This window comes from Thamnophis sirtalis, unplaced genomic scaffold, assembly GCF_051295495.1.
Source record: "Thamnophis sirtalis isolate CommonGarterSnake01/CBP01778 unplaced genomic scaffold, rThaSir2_p1.2 scaffold_3, whole genome shotgun sequence".
Classification (NCBI taxonomy): domain Eukaryota; kingdom Metazoa; phylum Chordata; class Lepidosauria; order Squamata; family Natricidae; genus Thamnophis; species Thamnophis sirtalis.
Genome location: NW_028261383.1, coordinates 68,839,193 through 68,865,048, shown reverse-complemented (window position 1 = coordinate 68,865,048; position 25,856 = coordinate 68,839,193). Strand labels below are relative to the sequence as shown.

Genomic DNA, 25,856 nt, shown 5'->3' with positions numbered 1-25,856 from the left:
CACACAAACCAATAAGAATGAAAAGTCACTATGATTATCCTTGTTCAGGAAGAAAAATGGTTTTTAAAATACGTGAATTGAAAAACTGGTATACATGTTTCTTTATTGAGGTTGTCTAGGACAGGAACATTTTCATTTTTGGGGACCAAGGATTACCATCCATCTTATTAGGATTTCAATACTGAACTCAACTGATTGAGCTATAACTGGCATACTTTGGCAGGAAATCATTTCTGAAAGCAACAACGCATGAAATTCTCGTCAAACAACTGTGGGGAACAACTTAAATGTAGTATATAAATAAACACACCAACACAAATTCTATACAAAACCTGAAATATTTTACTTTTAAAATTTTGATCTAAGTTTACTTAGATTTCATGGACTTGATACAAGAGCATTTGATATGAATTGGTAAATAAAACACTGTAATAGATAGCCACAATAAACTTTGTTAGAAATGTACATGTTGTGAAAATAATAATCATAAACATAAACGTAATAATAATAATAAAACCAGCATGATGTCTGCGTTATAATATATAAATGCTGACAATAACAGTATACTAGGGAAGCTTTAAAAAACTTGCTTAACTCTGGGGCCCTATTCAACTAACATTTTTGACGCCAAGAATTCAGACCCAGTCCCTCACCATAACTAGAAAGGTCAGTTAATAAGGCCTCAGTTGTTTTCTATAGCTGTTTTATTTTTTCCTCATGGACATCACATCCAGGTAATGTGTATATAAACAAAGCTCATAAGAAATGTACAAATATAAAAAGCTACAAACATTAATAAATTACATCATCACAAAACACAGAAACACTTCACAAGGTGCTAATAAAATAATTGTATCCCCTCATAATACAAGAATTGAGACAAGGAGCTGGTATTATAAAGTCGAAGATTCTTCTTCATATTGTATCTTAAATAGATAATTTTGTACTATTATTTGATTCTGTATAAGGCTGCACAACATTTTACTTGTTTTTCAGGCAATGCCAAAATTAAGAAAGGGAGAAAAAGGAATTAAATTGAGGACAAAAACAGAGTATCTCTTTCAGAGTCAAGAAACCTAAAATACTCGGCAAAATACTCAGCAAAAAATTTGTATAAAGGTTAATGAACTATTCTATAGAAAGAAATGTCTAAAGATACTTCGATCTTATAAAAAAGAAGGTACTTTAAAAAGCTATTTACAGGCTAGATTCTATGAAAAAATATGCTTTCAGACACGTATCTATAAATGAAAATCTGGAATTGCCTGAGAAACAAATGCAACGCCTTAAGGCTACAATCCTGTACACAGTACTCTACACATGAGAGTAAGTTCCATGGAATACAACAGGTTTGATATCTGAGTAAACATGCATAGGATTGTGCTCTAAGTGTTTATATGCAGACAAGCTAGTTTAATGTAAAATATAAAGCATTCTACACCAAACACTAAGAGAGTTCAGAAGCAATAAGTATCCAGTTAAACTGTTCATAAGTTCGGCTCTCATCCGGCCTGACGCTTAGGTGAGCACAGCCCTTGTTCCTTCAGACAAGCGTATCTGAAAGGAAGTGCTTGAATGGATATGAATGTCAGAATACCTCTCTGATAGGGCTGCACATTCTTGCTAACTCATTACAGGTCTTGCAACCGAGGTTTATATATAAACAGCTGATCCATTATATTACTAAATTCATAAGCTCTAAAAAGTTTCTGTGTATTCCTTTATGGAGAGAAAATAATATTGTTTGGGGCACTTTTTCTCCTGATATGCAGCTCAAGGAAAGGGTTTGGTTGTAAATCAGAAAATAAGTGCTTGGGGGATTGGGGGGGGAGGGGTTCCAGGACAAGAGCTTTGCTTGATTTGCTTACATGATCCAGGGATTAATCCATGATCCAGGGAAATGGAGGTGAAAAAAGAACCACTGTCTTCATCTGTTTCATCTCAAGATAACTTAAGTGATTTATGAGGTAAATCATCAGTCATGAACTTAAGTGTGAACTGATAGAGGGAGATTAAAAGTCCCTTCAAAGAAATAAGGAAAGAGATATTTGACTAAGGATGCCATTTTGTAAGATACTAATAGCACGTAGACTTATATACCACTTATATACCAGTGCTTTACAGCCCTCTCTCATGATGATGATGATGATATGCCTGCTACCCACTCAGATTGCACAAAGAAAACCGACACTTTGTCACTTTGTAGAACAAAAATCCTAACCGCAGAATCTTGGGATGAGCCTGGCATCTCTTTTCCTACATATTGTCCAATATCACATGTTATCAGTGCCTTATGAGCATCCAAGCAGAAGCTACAATGCTATCATCAAGTTAAATGGTGGATTCCACCCTACCATGAAATTAAATTAATGGGGATATAATTTCAAAACAGCAATGCTGAATAAAAAATATAGGGGCATGGGGAAAGAAATACTTCCAGTTTCCATGGTCATGTAAACAAATATTTAACTGGAACAGGTGAGAGTGAGAGAGAGAGAAAGAGAAAAAAAATCATCAAATTCAGACTGGATGTAAACACATTAATCCATTAACTATGGTTTAAAAAAACATGGTGGCTCTATTCACACAACATGAGAAGCCACAGCAAACAATGACAGTTTAAAATGATGTAGCACAATTGATTTGATTTTGCTGTAGCCTCTATAGGTTGTAAACCATGTTATATAAGTACAGTCAAGAGTCATTGTTCTCAGAGTTTGACTTTGAGGTACCAATTGATTTCTAATGTTTTACTCAATTACACATAATTGTGAGAGTTTAGCAGGGAGCGAAGGGTTGTTTCTGTTTGCTGATCTTTAATTCCTATCACTCATTGATATTCACTTATGAGAACAAAGACATTGAGTGTGGAAAACATACCATGGGACCAAAGTTAAAACAATATATATATATAAGAAACAGTGGGAGTGGCAAAATTTATCAATGAAAAGAAATGCAAACCAACACCAACCAAAGCTAATTAAAAAACCCTTTTGATGTCCAAAGAACTGCACCTATATCCAAATCATTACCCAATTAAATTGGATTTTTAATCCATAATGTTTTTAGAAAATCATCTTGCATTGCACATAAAATAAATTAAGTCATCCATAGTTCTCCAATGTCTGGTTATAGGGAAAGTTTTAGCAGTGCTGAAGTGCAATTTTAACTTATCTTCTGAATAAAACATATTTATCGTGAGCCAGATAAAGAAACCTAGATTATTTCTTTATGCATATTGTTTCATGCATGTGTTGTATCTCAAATAGTCATGGCATAAATTTCTTTACCTTGTCTACAAGTCAATTTGAGAAACTTTTTTTAAAAAACTCTGCCTTTTAATCAGATACCTCTTTAAAATTGGTTCAACTTTGATAAAAGAAGCATAATTGAAATGAATGTGCATACTCTTAAAAACAACAGCTTTTTCCTCACTTATAAACAAGTTAAAGGGATACTTTCCTAAAACTGGAATGATCCTCAGTGTCTCAGAGTATTAACTTTTTGCTAACTAGTCACTCTCAGCAATTTGAGAAAGGACGTCTATATTAAAAAATATTTATAGCAGTATCTGTACAGGTTTTAACTGCCGAAAGTTAAAAAGAATTTATTAAAGTGGTGGCAAAAAGTTAACTGGTATTGTCCCTAAGATGTTGCACAATACTACTGGAGTCCTTCAAGAGTTGAAGAGCTAGCGTGACAGCTCAGAATATGCTGAGCTTTGATAGTCCCAATTATGACCGGATTTTAAAGGAGAAGTTTCCCATTCCGATGAATTTTCAAAATCTTCCCAAGCCTTTGTTTAGCTGTAGCCATGCCTTTTTTTGTACGTTTCCCTGGAAGTAACAGAAGAGAGACACTGTAAACCAGAAAACAATAGCAGCAGCAACCAAAAGAAACTAGAAGTTAAAGACCCAAAAGGATGACACAAATGTAAATGAAAATTGATTTATAAAACATTCAGCTGCATTTCTCTTCAACACTAAATCAGTTAATATCCAGTTAAATCAGTAGTGAAATGCATTTTTTTACTACTGGTTTTGTGGGCGTGGCTTGGTGAGCGTGGCAGGGGAAGGATACTGCAAAATCTCAATTCCCTCCAAACGCTGGGGCCAGCCAGTGGTGGTATTTGCCAGTTCTCCGAACTACTTAAAATTTCTGCTTCCAGTTCTCCAGAACCTGTCAGAACCTGCTGAATTTCACCCAAGTTAAATGCTTTAAGCATCACTACCTGCCCCATAAGCCTGAGGATGAAGAGAACAGTTGCTTATAGCCACCTAATCAATTCAAAATTGAAGTGATATTTTAATCTGATAATTCACAAATCTTCTATATTACTGCATGACTCTATGCCCTGGATTAATAAGCACATATATCATTAAATTACTGCAGTTCTAATTTTTGCAGGTGCAAATGATCTATCAGAAGTGACACACCACAGAAGGAACTATTATTGTATTGTCTTCTACATTAAGGTGTCTCCATCTGTTGAGAAAAAGCTGCTTAGTTATTCTGTTTTATCCTAAATTAGTTTATGAAACAGATTTATGAAACTGGTACTTTCAGATTACTGCTTAGTTATACAATTTGTTATAAAATTCAAATTTTATAACAAGTAGTAAATGGAGTCATCTTCAATTCATTTGAGGTTTTAAAAGTATTCTCTTTATGACGTCTTTTTATGACATCTTCTGCCTCTTCCCTTCATTGCTGCTTCTTGAATAAGTAAAGGCTACAGTTTGATCTATCTTGGGACCCATTTCCTAAGTGTTTCTGTGGATAATTTAATATACACTGTTTTGTCCATTTATGACATCTTCTGCCTCTTCCCTTCATTGCTGCTTCTTGAATAAGTAAAGGCCACAGTTTGATCTAGCTTGGGACCCATTTCCTAAGTGTTTCTGTGGATAATTTAATATACACTGTTTTGTCCATTCATGCCTCTCTCATAATAAAACAAATACCCCATATGTGCCAATGTACTGGATTGTCAATTTAGGGTATAAAAACAATTACTTTCAGATAAAAATGAGTGCAAGTTTTTTATCTGAACAGCTACAACAAAATCTCTGTGGGTTTTGTGAATAAACTCTCAATGACTTGTAAAACCAAAGATTTATTTCGCATAGATTTTTCAGGACAAGTAAGAAATACAGAGACTAATTATTCATGTTTTATATTAGTCAAAATCCATATGTATGCAATCATACTATTGAAAATACACTAAAGTCTTCTCCAAACTAATACTGTCAAATATATTTGAACAACAGTTCTCAAAATTCCTAGTCAAAGAAAAAAAACAGAAAAGGAAGCATTTGATCATTTAGAATAAATGTGGAAGGTGGCTTCAAACTAGGCTTTCTCAAGTAATATTGTAGTATCAGGATGAACCCAGGAGTTCTTCAAAAGCTGCCAGCATAAAGAATTGAATATTAAGAGAAGCCCTATTTCTGAAAAATGTAAAATCCAGTTGTTACTCATCTAGTTCTTCAGTAGTGTCCCACATCTGTTCACCTTTCCAAACATATATGAACAAATATATGGAATATTTACAGCACCAGAAAAAAAAAGGATCTTGTGAAAGCCTTTTTTTCCAGCTGAAATATCCACATGATTCCAAAGAATTAGCTGCTCCTAGTTTATACTACCTGCATGATTTTTTTGGCAAATTTCTTTACTGAGAGTACTGCAAGAAACTGAGATTTGCCAAATAATATATGTATGAAAAGTGTTGGACAGCAGCTAAATGATCAGAAAGCTATATTCAAAGTTTATGTACTTTGATTTTGGTTATACTTTAAAACAGGGGTTCCCAACCCTGGGCCCACGGCCCAGTACCAAACCATGGTCTATTTGGAATTGGGCCACGGGAGTGGCTGGTGCAGCGAGTGCAACTTGCACAAGCAGTGGGCCAACGAGCATTTGTGCACGTGCATGTGCTTGTCGGTCTGCCACCTATGCTAGTCAAGCTGCGCGCTCATGCGCCAGGCCACTGCTCGCACAAAGGCTGTGTGCATGTGCACTGACTTGCTACTCATGTGGTTCAGTTCCCTCCTTCCCCAGCTGGGCCACCAAGCCGCAGAAGTTGGAGACTGCTGCCTTGAGAGATCCTCACGTTTTCTTGATATCCACATTTTACCCAATTCCATTGGGGGGAGGGGTGTAAATGAAATTTGCTTTGCCACTTCTAAGAATGAAAAATCTTTCAATTAGAAAAGAGTTACAAAATACAAAAAGCTAAACTTCTCTTCAAGTATTTTTTTAATGAATATCTGAGGATGAACTGTGTAAATAATGCAATTATCTTAGCTCTCTTAGTACTTTCTCTGGTACTACATCTTCCTTTATTTTCTCCGTCATTGTGTAGAAGAAGAGCAGGCTAAACTAGAAGACAAGAGTTAAACGTGTCATCAGTTTGGAGTCACTGCATTGCCAAAAGAGGCTTAAATCCAGCCTCCCGTGAATTCGGTTGAGCCTCATTTAATGCCAATTTAGATTTGACTGTTAGTTGACTGGATTCTTGTATTAAAGGTATCAATAATAAACTCTTCTGTGCTTTGAATTCAATGAATGCTCCTGCAAGAGAATTGCCAATGGGAATGTAGCACTCAGCATGGCATGGAGATATCGCTTAGTGAAGGTGAACCTCAAAATATCTGAAGATAAGTACTAATTTCCAGACAAAGGTGAAGAACATATCAGATTATTAAGATTCAAATTACTACTTGGAAGGTATCTGAATTGGAAAAGTAATATTTATAGCAAGTACCAGGGTTCTAATGATTGGGTACATGGAAATTTAATTTTAAAAATTATTGATTAAAAAGTATTGATTGATGAAATTTTAATCAATTTTATGCATCTAAATTATATAAATTTGAGTGAATGAATGTCTAACTAAAGAAAGGTGAAATATTTCAAGATTCTCCCTTAGACTGATCAGAAATGCCTCATTGGTTTTAATATGTTCAGATTAGTAGTGCAATTCAAAACAAATTGCAAAACTAAGGTGGAACATTTAGAAAGTTGAATTTGAAAAGCTTGTAACACAAAATTCAGAACACTTAGTAAATTATTATGGAAATACAACTCAAAAATTAAACATGTCAATGTTTGTATAATTAAATGGATTCATAAGCTAAGCATGACGATATGCAACAATGAGAATATTCATGAAAGATAAATATTATTTACTATAAATATTACAAATGTCTATGGAAATTCTCAGTCATCCAGCTCATGGTTGTCTCAAAGCTGCTTTTTCTATATGAAATTTTATGATAGAGATCTTGGATAAGATAGAAATTCACTGTTAATTATTTATTCTGATGACTCTTATTATATCGCTTGCCTCTGTTAATTACTGAATATGGATTTCATATTAACAATGGTTTTTAAGTGCTTCAATGATAGAAAAACATATTTATATGCAGCATTAATCCAATGCAACTTTGAAAGTTGTTTCATTTGACGTTGCTTGTAAATGTCTTCCATTTTTTCTTTTTTCTTGATTGTGCTTTCAAGTTAAAGAAAATAAGTAAAATAAAATAGGATAAGAAATGTTTAGATATGTAAGTTACCCTATGTTAAGATGGGTGGCCAATCAATTTTATAAAAAGGTAAATAATAAACAAATAAACAAACAAACACACAAATGAATAAATAAATAATTTTGAGCCTCACCCAAAAAAACTTTGATTGGCTGACCAAATCTTACACCATTCTTGAGACAAATCTATGGAAAGTACCTTTGGCAGCTGCATTATTCTGTGATGATGATGAGGCTCTCCGTTGTGTAAGGAAAACTCCCGGGGCCATGGGCTGAGGGCCTCTGTTCATTTGGGCCACCCCAAGTGTGCTGGCACCAGCTGTGTACTCATGGTCTGCTAAACTACTGCTATGGCACTCCAGCCGAGGTTCAGGAGAGCTGCCTTCCTGAGGGATTTTATTAGCATTGTTGGGAGATAGTTTCTTTTTGGTATTCTTTTTCTTCTTGCCCTTTTGTTCCTCCTTTCGCATGATGAGAGAAGGAGAGGGGGAGAGAGAAATAACAATCATTAGCTTTAAAAAATGATAAATAGTCATTAAGGAAAGTGTCCTGAGATAGGAGAAGAGCAGCTAGAGCTGAGGGTCAGAGTTAAATAAATCATTAGCCTAGAGTCATTACGTTCCCAGAAACTATCTAAGTCCAATCTCTCTTGAATTCTGTTGAAACTTATCTGATGCCAATTTAACTTTGAACTTTAGTTGACTTAGATTCTTGTGTATAGGATTAAACAATAAACCTTCTAAACAAAATAAAGTAAAATATGGCCCTGATTCTTTGTATCTGACACCTACTCAAACAATGTATGCAAGAAAAGTGATGAGCATTGGGGAAAATGCCGACCAAGTGGTATAATTGAGAATTTTTAGATATATATACAAAGAGCTGATCTTTTCTAATCTCACACCAAATTATTTGTCAATAATTTGATTTTCTACAACCATTCATGGGTGTTGATCCTAAAAATATTCTTCTGATATTTGTCTGTTGTGTAAATTTTTCTATGAATTGTGTGGGTTGTGTCTCTGTAAGTATTTTAAGGTTTCTGAAAATATATTAATGATTAGAACAATTTTATACTTTTGAGAAATTATGATATTCCACTGTGAAACAGGAAAAAATACTGACAAATATTAAGGAACAAAATGCCGTATTTAGCTTTTAGATGTTATGCATATTATGAAATACCTTGCTAGACAGCCGCTGCACTTTAAAAACAAAAACAAATCAAAGCCAGAAAGCTATAGACTTCATTGAGAAGTGATGTGAAATAATGGTATCACCCCAAAAATAAGTGCAGAACTGGTTTCTGAGAGGACACCACCTTTATTGTCCATAAATGCTCAGTGCAGATCAATTGATACAACTTCAAAAAATGATTCAGCAGGGGAAAAAAACCTAAGATAGTCCAGTTGCCTTTTGGAAAAAAAATTACCTTTGGGAACAAAGCTTTTCAGCAATCTGAAGTTTACTTTGCATTCCTATGTGTAGTCCTCTAATAGGTGCCACAAGACAACCCAGAAGGCCATTTCTAGGATAGCCACCTGGAGAATAAGTGTGTGCAGTGAGCTGCCTCATTGGAGAAGCAGTGAGTAGAGGAACTGTGCGAGAAAAGGAGGGCCAAATGGCAACAGAGGCAAAGTGGTAAGGAGAGCAGCAGATCAGGAGCTGCCTTCAGGTATCTGCATTATCCTTTTGGAGGTGAAATCAACATCAATTCCAAAAAGTCCTTCCATTTGAAAGGCTAACATAGCATTCCAGCAGGGGTGGGTTCCTGCCAGTTCTAACCTCTTCTATAGAAGAGGTTCCACAAATCTACAGTGCCGTTTAGAACCAGTTCCAGCTCCATTCCGTTCCCCCCCCCGCCTGTCCGCATATCATCAAGATGAAGAGCGACAGGAGGAATTCTGGAAGTTGAAGTCCATAAATCTTAAAGCTGTCAAGTTTGAACAACCCTGGGTTTTTTTTCTAAAGAGTTAGGGGTGCAAGGGTCTTGTAACTTGACAGCTTTAAGACTTGCATGCTTCAAATGCCAGAGTTTCTGAGCCAACATTTTGGTTGCTAAGCAAGAGTGTTGTTAAGTGAATTTCACCACATTTTACAAGTTGACCATGCCCACCCAGTCACATGACTGCCAAGCCACTCCCACTCAATCACATGGCCGGCAAGTTTTGAAACCCATCACTGCATTCCAGGCACAGTTCTCAAAATGATTTGGAGAGACAACGTTGAGCATTGGCTGGTTTTCCATATAATTCTGAGGACTGTAAAATAGAAGAATTATTTAGACCAAAAGCAGGATTTCCTTTGATGAATCTTCTCATTAGTAATTTGTTCACGGAAAACAATGTTCCATAAAATCAACATTTTGGGAAAGTGATGGTTGACCCCTGTTTGGAAAGCTCACCTGCTGAGATAATTTGGCAGCAGCTGCTGCCAATCCAGTTTCAATAGAAGCAACTCTTGTCCCTTCTCGGACTGGTCTGTCCTGCCGTGGTACTGATGGACCAACTCTTGCTAAATGCAGAAGAAAAAATAAACAATAAAGCTAACAGGTAATGGAATGCATATACAATCCAAATATATTGGTAATGACAGAAATATAACTATTTCAGGCACTACAAAGAAACAAATACAAACCCTGTAATAGAAAAAAATAAAGCCCGAATCCTGGTGGCCCAGTGCTTATAATGCAGTATTGCAGGCCAACTCTGTCCACAGTCTGGAGTTTGATCTTGATGGGGCTCAAGGTTGACTCAGCCTCCCATCCTTCCAAGGTCAGTAAACGAGGACTCAGATTGTTAAGGGCAATATGCTGACTCTGTAAACCACTTAGAGAGGGTTGTAAAGCACTGTGAAGTGGTGTGTGTGTGTGTGTGTGTGTGTATAGATACATATATACATATGCGTTATATTTGTGCTGATAAATAAATAAAGGGAGACTAGTATAGATCTATTTCAAGCTATTTAGCTCTCATTAGCTAGCCATACCCTTACTGGGATACATATATATACACACAAACATGTATATATGTATATATACATACATACATACATACATGTATGTATGTATGTATGTTTGTATGTATATACATAGACACACACACACACACACACACACACACACACACACACACACATATAGTCAAAGCGCTTGTGCTATTCCCCTAAATGTATAGGCTGGACTCTCATACACTGTTAAACCTATATTAAGTAAACATATTCTATGATCATATTATTAACTTCTTGCAATTAAAGCAAACTTTACCATGATTCCCACAATGTTCCCCCCAACCCAACCTCTGCCCTCCCCCTCCTGGGAGAGTGAACTATTTGGGTCCCGAGTACAATTTTTATCTTCAGTGTTTCAAAGCATTTTGGAATATTTGGCCCCAAAACTTCTCAGAATATTTTTAAAAAAATGTAAAAGCAGTGCCATTATATGATTCGTTCACAAAATATAAAATTGGTTTGAGATTTCTAGAAGTTGTTCAAGAATACTATGGTTCTGATCTCCAAAGTCCAATCCTTAAAATAACAAAGATGTTCAGTTCTCTTCTATCTTTGTCTTTTGTAATATTAATAATTAAATGAATTAAATTGTAATCTTAAATTGTAATAACATGAAAGAAAACATACTGGATACTAACAGGCCAGACAAGCTACTTTGAGCAAGATATTTTCCATATTAAAATTTATTTAATTGTAATTCAATGTATGCCATGTACGCATATCACTGAAATCTGTCATGAGTTTTTCTCTGGTATGACTTTGCATGTAATATCAAAAATATTACCTGTGGGGCTGTACGGTGCATCGTCGGAGCTTTTCCTCTTTTTTGATCGAGATTTGAACACTGGATTATCTTCATCTGATTCAAGGGAGGGATAAACTAAATCACGAAAAAGAAAAAAAAAAGAGTCTGGTACGGCATTATAAAATTATCATGCTTGTAGAAAATGGACCAATGTCTCAATTCCCATAAAACAATTTGGCTGCATAATAGACTTTGGCTTTTCCATGCTATGAACCTGAAGCAGCCACAGATTTAGCTGCCAGTGAAGCTTTTTCCTGCCTCTTCTATGTTTTGCAGCTGGCTGTTCTCCTAGGCTGGGAAAACAGTGGAATAAGACTACGCAGATAATAACCCGGGGTGAGATAAAGTTCAGTAGGAAGGAGATAGAGAGCAATGTCCTTTATGTTCCAAAACTTTTTCAGAAATATCTCTTACAAACCGTTATTCAGTCGGTGTTAGTGGGGGGGCAGAGATCGACCCCTAGGCCCCTAAAATATGGGGTGCCTCAGGGTTCGGTCTTATCCCCCCTACTATTCAACATCTACATGAAACCGCTGGGAGAGATCATTCGCAGGCACGGGATAAGATACCATCAATATGCGGACGATACCCAGTTGTATCTGTCCGCCTCGTGCCAACTCAATGAAGCGGCGGACGTGATGAGCCGAGGCCTTGAAGCCGTTATGGACTGGATGAGGGCTAACAAGCTTGTATTCAACCCGGAAAAGACTGAGTGGCTGTTGTGTTTCCCTCCCAACAATTCGACCAATACTCCATCACTCAGGCTGGGGGGTCAAATTCTACACCCCTCAGAGAGGGTTCGCAACTTGAGAGTCCTCCTGGACCCACAGCTATCCTTTGATCACCACCTGACGGCTGTGACCAGGGGGGCATTTGCCCAGGTTCGCCTGGTGCGCCAGTTGCGACCCTACCTGAATCGGGAGGCTCTCACAACAGTCACTCGGGCCCTTGTGACCTCTAGGCTGGAATACTGCAATGTGCTCTACATGGGGCTGCCCTTGAAGAGCATCCGGCGACTTCAGCTAGTCCAGAACGCGGCCGCGCGAGTGATCGTGGGTGCACCTCGGTTCACCCACATAACACCTATCCTCCGCGAGCTGCGCTGGCTACCTGTCGATCTCCGGGTGCGCTTCAAGGTGCTACTAGTCACCCACAAAGCCCTTCATGGTAGTGGATCTGCGTACTTGAGAGACCGCCTTCTGCCAATTACCTCCCTGCGACCAATTAGATCTCACAGATTGGGCCTCCTCCGAATTCCATCTGCCAGCCAGTGCCGGCTGGCAACTACAAGGAGGAGAGCCTTTTCTGTAGTAGCTCCGACCCTTTGGAACGAGCTTCCCGTGGAGATTCGTACTCTCACCACCGTCCAGGCCTTCCGCATAGCCCTTAAGACCTGGCTAGCCCGTCAGGCCTGGGGACAAAGATAATTGCCCCTCCCGAATGATGAATGAATGCTGCACACTATTTTACTCTATGTTTGTCTACGTCATTGTTTGTATTTCCCTCCCCTGATCCTATGTAAGCCGCCCTGAGTCCCCTCAGGGAAAAGGGCGGCCTATAAATTGTAATAAACCTTCAAACCTTCAAACCTTATTCACAGTCACAAATATGTAAATGGACCACAATACTACATGCTTAAAAAGAAAAACAAACAAAAAGGACCATTTTCCATTACAAAGACAAAAGCTTTTAATTTTACAGCACATTGCCCCAATACATAAGTATGTGTGTGCGCACGTGGAGAGAAAGAGAGAGGGGGGAGAGGGAGAGGGAGAGAGAGAGAGGTTTCCTCATTGGTTATCATTTATAAAGATTGTAAATGGTGGTCATTGTGACCCTGCGATGCTGCAGCCATCATAAATGTGACCTGGTTGCCAAGCACCCGATCAAAAACAAGTGACCATCGCAACATTGAGACAATTGCAAGTGCAAGGATTGGTCATAAGTCACTTTCTTTAGTTGCATCGTAACTTCAAGGGGACCCTAAATGAATGACGTTTAAGACTACCTCTGTATGTGTAGGTGTGTATAAGTGTGTGTGTGTGTGTGTGTGTGTGTGTGTGTGTGTGTGTGTTTTATAGGTAGCCTTTGCTTACTGACTGCCTTGTTTAGGAACTATCTGAGGTTACAACAGAAAAACCCTTTGCAACCAGTCCTTGTACTTTATGATCATAGCAATAGCAATAGCGGTTAGACTTATATACCGCTTCATAGGGCTTTCAGCCCTCTCTAAGCGGTTTACAGAGTCAGCATATTGCCCCCAACAACAATCCGGGTCCTCATTTTACCCACCTCGGAAGGATGGAAGGCTGAGTCAACCCTGAGCCGGTGAGATTTGAACAGCCGAACTGCAGAACTGCAGTCAGCTGAAGTAGCCTGCAGTACTGCATTTAACCACTGCGCCACTTCGGCCCACAGTACCCCATGTGATTTGGGCACTTGTCAACCTGTGTCCATTTATGACCATGTTGATCATTTGAGTGTTTTCCAACCACTTGGTGACAAACAGGATTAATGGACAAGGTGGACGTTAAATCCAAGTCAGAGACATGTGATGTTTCACTTTACAAGTGTGGCAACTCACTTAATGACCATATGGGAAGTTACTTTGTAAATCTGTTATGGTGATGTGATAGTTCTACGGTCTACTTTGCAACTGAGGCATTTAGCAACAGAATTGCTGGTTTCAATTGTGGTTGCTAAGTAAGGCGTGTGTTTGTGTGTGTGTCAGAAGTGGGTTCCTACCAATTCGCACCTATTCGGTAGAACCGGTTCGTCAAATCTACCGAACCGGTTAGAAGAGGTTCCACCAGTGGACCCGGAAAGCAGACCACACCTACAGAATAGGTTCCAAAAAATTTTGAAACCCACCACTGACACACACACACACACACACACACACACACACACACACACACACAGAGAGAGAGAGAGAGAGAGAGAGACAGAGACAGAGACAGAGACAGAGACAGAGACAGAGACAGAGACAGAGACAGAGACAGAGACAGAGACAGAGACAGAGACAAAGAGACTGACACAGAGAGAGAGAGAGAGAGAGAGAAAGAGAGAGAAAGGAAGAAATAAATAAAGAAATAAAGAAAAAAGGGACAGAGAGACAAAAGGAAGGAGAGAAAGAAAGAAAGAAAGAAAGAAAGAAAGAAAGAAAGAAAGAAAGAAAGAAAGAAAGAAAGAAAGAAAGAAAGAAAGAAAGAAAGAAAGAAAGAAAAGAAAAGAAAACACATGGCCGGCAAGCTACTCCCACAAAGGAGGCCACACCTCCAGAGTAGGTTCCAAAAAAATTTGAAACCCACCACTGGTGTGTGTGTGTGTGTGTGTGTGTGTGTGTGTGTGTGTGTGTGTGTGTGTACCGCTTTCTCTACAACAATGCTCCCTAATGCTTCATTTTTACTTTGTAGGGACATTTCTCTTTTCCATTCAGTATTTCCCAGGTTCTAGTCTTTAATTGCATTAAAGTTTGAAGGAAATCCAAGTTAACCAAATAACCTATCCAAAATGGAGACTTTGTTTTCATTTCTCCTGTTAGGCCAATAATGTTTATACACCAGAAGTAATTGCATCAGTTTAACCGCTGAATGAAAATGTGCTGACCAGATGTGGCCCTAATGGAATCTTGGTGGACTAACCATCTTACAACAAAGCAAACCTATTAAGTGGTAGCGTAAATACATAATTAGCAAGAATGTTGATCTCCCCAGAACAAACTTCTCTTCTTTCAGGATGTCACATTTAGAGCGTGTCTCTACATTACACTTTTGCCCAGTTTTAAAGTTAATTTAACTTGAGTGATATGTCTTCAGGTAATGTAATTTTAACATCTGTTTATGTTTTGTCAAATCTGTATAATGAAGAGTCACGTTTTCATTTACTTTCAGAGAATTTCAATATGTATATATTAATCACATCAGATGCTGAAAACAGAAATTACATCTTTTTAAGGAGTTGTACCAAGGGCAGCTATTTTAATGCATGTTGTGCAATGTTGGGCATGTCCCTAATATCTATATTTTTATTAGAAGCTAAATATTACTGTCTTTCTGCCTGCCTGTCAGCCTGCCTAGCTTGCTAGCTATTTTATATATATTCAAAGTTTGTCACTTTTTTAGTTTATTTTCTGTTGCCTGAGAGTCGATCTTGACTCCTGGTGATTGCTGAACTAGTCTGTTTTCTTGCCAATATTTTCAGAAATGACTTGCTATGACCTTCTTCCTAAGATGGAGGGAATGATTGGCCCAAAGTCACCCTACTATCTTCAATATCTAAAGGGAAGCTAAAATTCAGTGTCCTATGTTCTAGACTGGTGCCTTAATCATTACATCAAACCGTGGCACGACAAAACCGCGCTCGTCAAAATAGCAGTGATAAAATCGCGGCGCTAAAGCTGCGACGTCATCACCGTGCGTCATCACCGCCGCGACAACAGCGCAGCAACAGAAGGGCGCTTTAAAACGGCGCCGCGGCAGAAAGCCAATTTCAATTAAGGTAAGGGTTAGGATTAGGTTTAGGGGTTTGTTTTAGGGTTTGTTTTAGGGTTAGGTTTAGGGTTAGGTTTAGGGTTAGGTTTAGGTTTAGGTTTAGGGTAGTGAGTGCTTGGGAATGTGCGGATTTGCCCTCCGCGATTATGTCATCGCGGTAGGGTCGCGTTTTTCCTTAGCGCTTCGAACGGCGCGAATTAGTCTTCGCGCTTATGTCTCCGCGGATAAGGGCTTCGCGGATTTGTGGTGGAACCACATCAAACTTGTTCGCCTTCCATTGTTAAAGGTAAAGATTTTCCCTCTCCAGTCATTTCTGACTCTATGGGGCGGAGCTCATCTCTGTTGGTTAGCTGAGGCAGCCAGCACTGTTTGAAGATGTTACCATGGTCATGTGGCCAACATGACTATAAGCGGAAGCATATATTGGTTACCTTTCCACTAAAGTGTTACCTATTTATCTACTTGTAATTGCATGTTTTCGAACTAATAAGTGGGCATGAGGTGGAGCAAGTACTGTAAGTAATGGGAGTTCACCCTGTTGCATGATGCTTGGTCTTAAACCCAGGCTGTTAGCTTTCCAGTTGACAAGCTCAGTGTCCTTAACCATTGAGCCATCGCTCCCCACTTTCTAATATTACCATTCCATTAAAAATGAAGTTACTCAATCTTAGATGAGGCACTAATGAGTGCCTTGAATCACTCAAACAGTAATTTTCAAAGGTAGTACATAACTTTCCCTGTTTTTCCCCCCTTATCCCAGAATTGAACTGGGATACTACAAATTTATAGAATTTGACACAGAATGGTCTGGAAACAGTAAGACAACATATTAATTGATAGGATAATGAAGAATAACACTGAGGGATCTGTCTACACATTTCTAGACTGGGATTTTATGATGGATAAGGGCAATAACTTTCTTGAATAAAAACTTGGGGAAACAAATTTTATTTTGCATAGCTCAACTAAAGTGACGGTTCTGAACTTACAGATGCCCAATTCTTGGAATTTGATTTAATCAACAGAAAAGGAAAATTTTTATGCCAAGGCATCAGAAATTATCCTTACACATAGGAACATAAGCAAAAATCATTTCAATCTTTATGCAATGCTGTAACAGTGTACAATATATGAAGTCCTGGTCCAACAGCCATTATTACACTATGCAGGGAACAAGCTTTACAGAATTAGCCTGCTACTTAAATAATTCTGCACAATTTTACTACCAAATTAAGGCAGAAGATAAGCATGAGAACTGTCAATCAGATAATATGCAGATCTTACTTACACCTTGGAATTAATATTCAGTTTCCTTCAATCAACTCATGCATCATAAGCCTCAACATTCATTCAACATAAGTTTTTGCTAGTCTAACTTTGAAAATATGAAATCACTCAGCTAAAAAATTTGTAGCAAACTCCCCCTATGTCACAGAGAGAAAGCATTTGAAGTTCACTTTGTATCAGCTGTGCAAGTCAGACCACCGCCCAACATTTGGGCCTCTGCTTCAGAACTTTGACAAAGAAACAGGGTGCTACTCTTTTCAGCTTCAGAAGTGCTATCTTTGGAAATTTCACTGCCTTTCTATGATTACTATCCAGGGGAGAACTTAAGTAGGGTTTTCATACCATAATCAGAATCTTTAAAACAGGCATCTAAGTGGTCCTGGTCTTCATCATAATCTTCAATATCAATGTTGTTTTTTGCAGTCTTTTTCAACAATCGTTTGCCTGCATTTTTGCTATTGCTGCTTCCAGATTTTTTGGAGTTGGTGGCAGAGATGGAATTATTCTTAGCTTGATTGGTGCCCCATGAAGGTTGTAGGCAAGAGTCTGAAGACTGGAGATTTGCCATTGATAACATTCCTTGGATAGCTTCCTGTGTGCTGGGAGATGCAGGTGGTTGACTAAAAGTGAAGGGAGAGGCACAAGAGAAACCTTTCAAATTAAAACAAGTATAGGAGCTATAGAATAAATATACAATGTTATAAATTGCCTTATGTCATCCATTGTAATATGTGTGGCTTTTTTACACGAACAGGTCAACATCACATGGACAAATGTAGCTTTTTTTCTGGTCAAACAGGTCAATCCCACATGGGTTTGCATAAAATTGGACATTATGGGGAGAAACATACATAAACCAGAAGTAGGGAATTTCAGAGGCACATTTGAAACATGAGAGTACTTTCACTTCCCATCTGAAGTTATAATAACTTTCAACATTTCCTTCTTCTAGGACAAGATAGAATTATTCCCTGTTGTTCTGCTGAAAGAAACAGTTTTATCAAATGAATATTTTAATTGGATCCATCCGCTATATTTAAATACAAAAGACCAAGGGACAATTGTCATGAAAATTCTAGAATAGATGTTGTGATGTTACATTGCATTGATAAATTAGGAATTGTTGATGGTTCTTTTCAACTGATTCAAATGCTATTGTGTTTTTTCTTATAAGGTAAGTTGTTAAAAGGGATAAAATAGGTGACAAACAATCCCAGAGAGAAGCACATATTTCTCTCCTTCTAATCTTTCTTGTTTTGGTTGGCTGTAATTGTTGTTTTGCTTATTTTTCAACAACAATGGGCTCCATCAATTTACTCTAACAAAGCAGGGGAAATCATAAAAAAAAATCTAATACTTTCAATTAGGTTTTTTTTTTCAAGTGAGAAACACTGTAAGGAAATGGAAACTTGCATGTAATACTTGAAAGCAAAACAAGGCAAGAAGTGAGAGTCCAAGAAAAAATCTTTTCTGGAACTGCCTGGGACATGATCAAATCTGCAACACAGAATCTATAGATCACTGCCGATGATGGTATAATTCTAGATGCCAGTGGGGTAGCTGTTTACAGTTCCACACCACAATGTTGCTGATTCCACAATGATCTGCATGAGTGAAGGAAACACTTTCTCTAACTTCATCATAAGAGCCATCAACAAAATATGCAACAGAAAACTAGATAGGACTGGAATGTTTTAAAGCAAAGTTCCTTGGACTGACAAAACCATAACTGATTTGGCTACAATTGGGCAAGATACACTTGGGTGGTGGTGGATGAAAATGGCTTTATTATGCTTTGATATTCTGCGGTATTGAGATGTGGTGGCTCAGAAGATCGGCAGTTCAGCAGTTCGAATCCCTAGTGCCATGTAGCAGAGTAAGTTCCTGTTACTTGTCCCAGCTTCTGCCAACCTAGCAGTTCGAAAGCATGTAAAAATGCAAGTAGAAAAATAGGGACCACCTTTGGTGGGAAGGTAACAGCATTCCCTGCACCTTTGGCATTTAGTTATGCCAGCCACATGACCACGGAGACATCTTCGGACAGAGCTGGCTCTTCGGCTTTGAAACAGAGATGAGCACTGCCCCTAGAGTCGGGAATGACTAGCACATATGTGTGAGGGGAACCTTTACTTTTACCTTATTGTGTGACAGCCATTGCCATAGAAAATGCTGGGAGGGGGAATCAACTAAATATCAACATACCTTAGAACCTAATGTCCCACAGTCAGTGAAGAAACTGATTGATAACAAGCTGGCTATTTCAGCAAGAAGGCAAACCAAACAATGGTATATCTCCAAATTGACCATTGTCAGGAAAGAAAAATAAATGTTTCAGACTGGCCTACACAGCCTCAGAATATTGTCAAAAATTGGGGTGGGGAAAGATTTCAACGCACACAGGAGATCTATTTCTGAGCTGGAAGACCTCTGCAGGAAGAAAATTCCAAAGGCTCAACTGGCTACAAACAATATCGTGAACCTACTATTTCCACCAAAGGTGTTGCAAATTGCTGACTGGAAGGGAGTTTTGCACCTGCCGTGATAATTGTTTATTTTGAATGCATAAACAGCATGCATTCATATTTGCAGAAAGATGTGTTGTTGAGCTTTGTATCATGCTAATGTATCAGCGGCCACGCAACTGTATTTATAAATCAATTTTCTTGTGAGGAGCCCTGAAGAAATGAAAACAACAACGGTAGCTCTTTTTAGTACTACAGGATATGGGTGAGCACTTGCTTCCCCTCATTAAGGGTTCAAAAGAGAAATTTGTGAAAAGAGAGCCAACACATCAACCTATTCTAAAATATGTTAAGACTCTGGAAAAACACCGTATGATGTTCAGCAGGTTATGTTTGGATCATTTTGGATGGAGTTGGTGTTTAAAGGAATTTGTCCCTTTTGTAGTGCTATGCCAAACATTAGCAAACCTAATTTTATTACTATCATCAACTCCAAGAGCATTTAAGACATTTGTTTGTTTTCTTCAGGACCTCTCTTAAAACCTTGAACCCTGAATCAAATGTAAATGGACCATCAAAAGTTGCCTGCCAAATGGGAAAATTAGAGGGGAACTGCCTAGAGGAAGGTGAGTGTTAGCAAATAAATTGTGGGATCTGATCAAAAGCAGTGGCTGGGCAGGCAGAAAGAAAGCGAGTTCTTCACAAACTCTTAAAGCGACAGAGCATTCAAGCACAAACTCAAAAGGAAGAGACTCTTAAAGGACTGTGTTTTTTTAAAACTGAATTGCCTGTCACTTTGACTTGGGCTTAAAGATTCTGTTGATCCTACTCTTGAAAAATTTCCTTAATATCAATAAGATCTGTGCAAGAAATGTTTATATTGGATTGCACCCAATGTGTTTTTCATTAAGAATATTTGCATTTTAGTAATTCTGTATCTGCTCAAAGTGAAATATAAAACAGGAAACAATTATTAAACCCTGGAAAATCATATCCCCTTTTTGTACTTGTAGTGATTATTAGCTATATTTTTCTTTAATGAGAGAAAATACCGAAGAATTTTTTTTTTATTCATACGTAGTGAATGGCTGGTCCTGAATTCTACACATCATTAAGATTGGTTCTCTGGCTGAATATAATAATAGCATAATCATAGATCTTTGATATTTTTAAAACATATGTATGATAAGTCTTGACTGTCAGCATTTGAGTGAATCTTTTTTTCAACAAAAAGTAAGGAGGAATATTTTTGATCAATTTGTTCTGTTTATAACATGGTTCCCAGGCCTACTCACTCCCTGTCCCTTTTCCTATTTATTCTTATGTTTATCAAAGTAAGGTTATGTTGATTCTTTAATGCTTTTATATATAATGCTGTTGCACTATGTTGTACTAATTAGTTAACACGAACTAAATTTTAAAAGGTGTCTAGAGAGGAAAGTATGCATAATGCAGGTTGTGTAGTAAAAATACTTATATCTTATTTTATCTGTTATGTGTCAAAGCTATGATTAGTTCTGTCAGTCTGCCAGTTTTGTTTTGAATAAACAAACTTTAACTGTTCAGTTCATGCCTCATATGCAATTTAAAAAAGTTCTAAATGTAATTACAAAAAAGATTTCTCTGTGAAGAGAATATAATTGCAATATAAATTCCAGTGCAGTACGAATAATAATTATTTCTCAAAGTGAAGTATAAAAGATAATTTCAGTCCTTTTATCCAGACACAGTCCGTTTGTTTTTCCATTTCTGCTATTTCAAGAATCCACTTAATTCAGAATAATTCATAAAGGCGACATTGTGATAAAAAATATTAGAAACCTTATTTGGGGGCGGGGGGGGAGATTGATTAACCATTACTCTGTACCTTGATGATTCTACAGCACAGGTCCAGAAATGTGTGCCTGTTTGGAGATTCTCCAAATACAATTCCAATTTGCAAAGAATAGCTTGATCTCTCTAGCTAGTATCAATACCTGCACCTTTGTGTATGGTAATAATTGTGATTTCAGAAGGATAACACTGATATAGAAACCTATTTAGACAAATAATTTGCACCTGGTGCAATGATGAGTATGGGCAGTCAGATCAACTGCTGTATTAGTTTTCTAAATTGCTCTACAACAGGACTATTCCCTTACATTGTGAGATACTACAGCTCAGCAAAACTCAGCCACCAGACACTTGTGCAATACAAAGAATTGTTCCAACAATGGAAGGGGTATTACATTGACAAACTTCTCAAATGTAGATTTAATAACATCGGTCCAGATTTGCTTGACCAACCCCAAATTGATTTAGAAGTCCTTCTCAATGAAGTACAGAATGATTTATACCTTGAGTTTTTCTGGGGTTTCATTTATTCCTAATTCTTTGTTTGAAGCAAACTTATAATTATTCTACTTTGAAATTAATTGTGAGATAAATTCAGTATGCAACCTCTAACAAAGTGTCCATTTTGTTAAAAAAATGTTTTAGTCAAATTAATTGGTCCCAACAAATCAGAGATCATCAATCCAATGGATTACTAATGGTTGCATATACCACATATCTATCCTAGGGTAATGCCCTAGGATAAATAACTTACACTGGGAAGTAGAGGCAGCTAAGATTTGCTTTGCCATTTGGTGGGATATGGAGGGTGAAAAGGTAGACAGAATCAGATGAGCCTCTGAAATTTGATTATATTAATGCAAAATAAATTATATCAAATAAATATATATAATTACTTTTGCATATTTAATCATTTCCCCCTACAACTACATTAAATCATATAATATTGTGACAACCTATGATTGGGTTCTGAGGGCCATGGCTTTTAGGGGTCATATATGGTGCATAGATTTTTACAAATCTACCAACATTGGTTAAATCTTTATACCATGTTTCCCACAAAATAAGACAGGGTCTTATTTTCTTTTGACCTCTGAAATAAGTGCTTGGCCTTATTTTGGGGGAGGTCTTATTATTTTTGAGGTGTAGGAGGTAGGTAGTGTGGTCACCACATGGCTGCTGATGTGTTGCAATATTTTCAGGAAGGGCATATTTTAGCACATGTGCTCAAAAGCCCAATTGGGCTTATTATCCCACGGAGGTCTTATTTTTGGGGAAACAGGGTATTTGCCCAAAAATACTTTAAAAAGTATTCCTCTACAGAGGAATTATTGAGTCTGTCATCTGCACCTCTATAACTATCTGGTTTGGCTCTGCAACCAAACAAGACAGACATAGACTTCAATGGATAATTAGAACTGCAGAAAAAAACAATTGCTACCAACCTGCCTTCCATTGAGGACCTGTATACTGCATGAGTCAAAAAGTGGGTTGTGAAAATAGCTACAGACCCCTCACATTCTGGACATAAATTATTTCAACTTCTACCCTCAAAATGATGCTTTAGAGCACTGCACACCAGAAAACTAAACACAAGGATTGTTTTTCCTCGAATGCCATCAGTCTGCTAAACAACTAATTCCCACAACATTGTCAAATTATTTACTAAGACTGTATTACTATTATTCTTCTCATCCTTCTTAATACCTATCTTCTCCCACTTATGAATATAACCTTGTTGCTTGTATCTCTATGATTTATATTGTTTTGTTTCCTAGTATGATTTGATTGCTTATTAGTAACCTATGATTATCACTGTGTTGTATCTTTTTATTCTTGATGAATGTATTTTCTTTTCTTTTATGTATACTGAGAGCATATGCGCCAAAGACAAATCCCTGGTGTGTCCAATCATACTTGACCGATAAAAAAAATTATATTCTATATTCTATTAACCACTTATGTGAAATATAATTAATAAGAAATAGGTTTTAATTCTTCACTGAAGAATTCGGGTTATTTTGCATAACCTTAAATGGGCTAGTGAAATGGAAAGTATCTCAGGAAAGCTTCTGCCTTAATATATTTACTAATCTTTAAGATGCCGCCATATTCTGCATCATTTTTTAATGTAAAGAGTATACACAGACAGAGAAAATGCAGTTTAAACGTGAAGAAATAGGTTGTGCATCTTGATTAGAACAGGAAAAGGAGATTTAGATTACCTGTGGGAATCCATGTGTATCTTTTAGCAACTCTTTAAAAAAAACAGATTGCTCTAATTTTTCTCCTGAGCTTTCAAAGCCAACTTTATCTAGTGCATCTGTCCGCTCCGGCCAGCCCAGAGGGACATTCCGAAGGGAACCTGACAGCATCATCTCAATGAACCAATAATTAGGAAAATGAAAAAAATGAATAATATATAGTTTGCTAGCCAAGTTGATTCTTATATTCTCTTAATTATGTTATTTAAAATAGAACAGGGTTTTTGTTACCATAATGTTAGAACAGCATCTCCCTAAAGATTCAACCCAATTAGACTTTCACAACACACTGTAGGCCCGACTGTTTACTAGGCATTTGAGTCTGTTGTGATTAATATGTTCTTAGTTTATTCTGAGGTGGACTCACCCACATGGGGTGGATTCTCTGTGTTTTAACCTTTATAAGCTATATAAATCAAATAAATATTATAAATACATAGTATGTAAAGAAAGAGGTTAACCGTCCTTATGCATACCTGTTGCTGTTGTACTCTAAACCTCCAACTTCCTTGCTTGCCTGCAAAAGATCTAGAATGCCAGCTGAACTTGCAGCCTCTTTCTTTGCTTTAGAATTGCGCCCTGGCTTGGCCTCTGTGTCAATGTGAAGAGAATCTTCATCAGAGGAGTCATCACTCTGCAAAAGTCAAAGAAAAAGAGTATGACTCACGGTCGCTCATGCCCTGATCACCTCCAGAGAGGATTACTAGAACATGCTTTAGATAGGGCTGATCTTGAAAAGCATCCAGAAGCTGTAGAGTGTGGCTGCATGGTGCCAAATTTTTCAATTTCGAAACATTAGAGGCTCAAATGTTGTGACGTGCTTTGGGGATTGTAAATATATTTTGGTTACTTTAATATAATTTAGATGTCATTGGTAAGTAATTACATAAATATCATAACTAAGTATTAGTTAACAAAATGTTTACCAATTTTGTTGTATACATGATGTACAATGACAATAAAGACTTTGACTTGTTTGAGCCTTCAGTATAGTGCATGTCATATCTCTGTCCTTGAGCTATGTAGGCTGCCTGCCTGCTTCGGGATACAATTCAACCTGCTGGTTTTGACCTTTAAAGCTATATGTAGCATGAGACCAGGTTATCTGAAGGACAATTTTTTCCCAATTATAACTTCTGTCCCATTAGGTCTAGCAGCTATGGCCACTATGGCCACTGTGAAGAGCTGTGTTCTGGATCTCATCAGATGGAACTCCTTACTAGATGGTATACTGTGGTTACCATCTACTAAGGAATTCCATCTGATGACATCCAGAAGACATTCCTTTTCCACAGTGGCCTTTGCTATCTGAAGCATCATCCCACCCCCCCCCCCACCCTGAGCCTTTCAGAAATGCTAGACATGATTTTCCCAATGACTTCTGGAAATCCATGGGGAGGCCTGGTAGATGGTTGCATTATAAAAGTTGATTAGCATTCTCCCACAGTCTTGGTTTTTCTACATTTTATTTTTTTGTACTTTAGTATTTTAATGATTGTTATACTGTTTTGGTTGTCACTGTTGTTGTACGTTGGCCAGAATCATGTTCTCTAAGATGGGCAGCTATATAAACCTGCTAATAAATAAATAAAATTTGTACTAATTGGACTCAGCGGTTATTTGACATTGATATTATTAGAAAAATGATTTTGTACAATAAACACTACTTTTAGCATAGTAATTTAAAAAGACATATTCTAAATGATTCTATTGGATTCTGCTGATGCATTAAGAAGAAGACAATTCTTGTTTGCCTCTATATCCTCAAATCCAGTTCCTGAAGAATTTTCCAACTCACAGAATTATTAGTTAATTATTATTAAGGAGCAAAGGGTTCGTTGCACCAGAGAGAGGAGAAAAAGAAATCTCCTATGTTAGTTGAAGGCCACTAGAGGGGCACTCGATTCCAGAGGGAAGCTGTTTCTATAAACCAGTCAAATCACTTCTCCAACTAGCATAACATAATTAACAACTGACTTGCAATAGATACCCAGAGTTTCAACAGAAAACTTCCTCTACTCTTTTTGGAGAAGTTTTCTTCTTCTTCTGTGTAACCAAATGATAAATACAGTATTATGTCAAAATGTATTTATTCGTCACACTTGGTGGAATGGATTCTTCCTAGAGCTCTAAATACATTCCAGAAGATTGGAC

The 25,856-nt window shown here is 37.4% G+C and overlaps 1 protein-coding gene across 2 annotated transcripts in view; it reads right to left on the bottom strand.

Moving 5' to 3' along the window:
- Positions 1 to 301: 301 nt before the first annotated feature.
- PHF2 (PHD finger protein 2) overlaps positions 302 to 25,856 on the bottom strand; it is a 152,425-nt gene continuing 126,870 nt past the window's right edge. For both annotated transcript variants that reach the window (XM_014073612.2, XM_087709079.1), the window contains 6 exons: positions 24,179 to 24,336; positions 17,486 to 17,763; positions 11,343 to 11,438; positions 9,954 to 10,063; positions 7,749 to 8,010; positions 302 to 3,836 (listed from right to left, as the gene is read on the bottom strand). In XM_014073612.2, the coding sequence (XP_013929087.1) occupies positions 3,748 to 3,836; positions 7,749 to 8,010; positions 9,954 to 10,063; positions 11,343 to 11,438; positions 17,486 to 17,763; positions 24,179 to 24,336 (993 nt within the window). In that variant the 3' untranslated portion in view covers positions 302 to 3,747. The remainder of the gene's footprint in view (positions 3,837 to 7,748; positions 8,011 to 9,953; positions 10,064 to 11,342; positions 11,439 to 17,485; positions 17,764 to 24,178; positions 24,337 to 25,856) is intronic.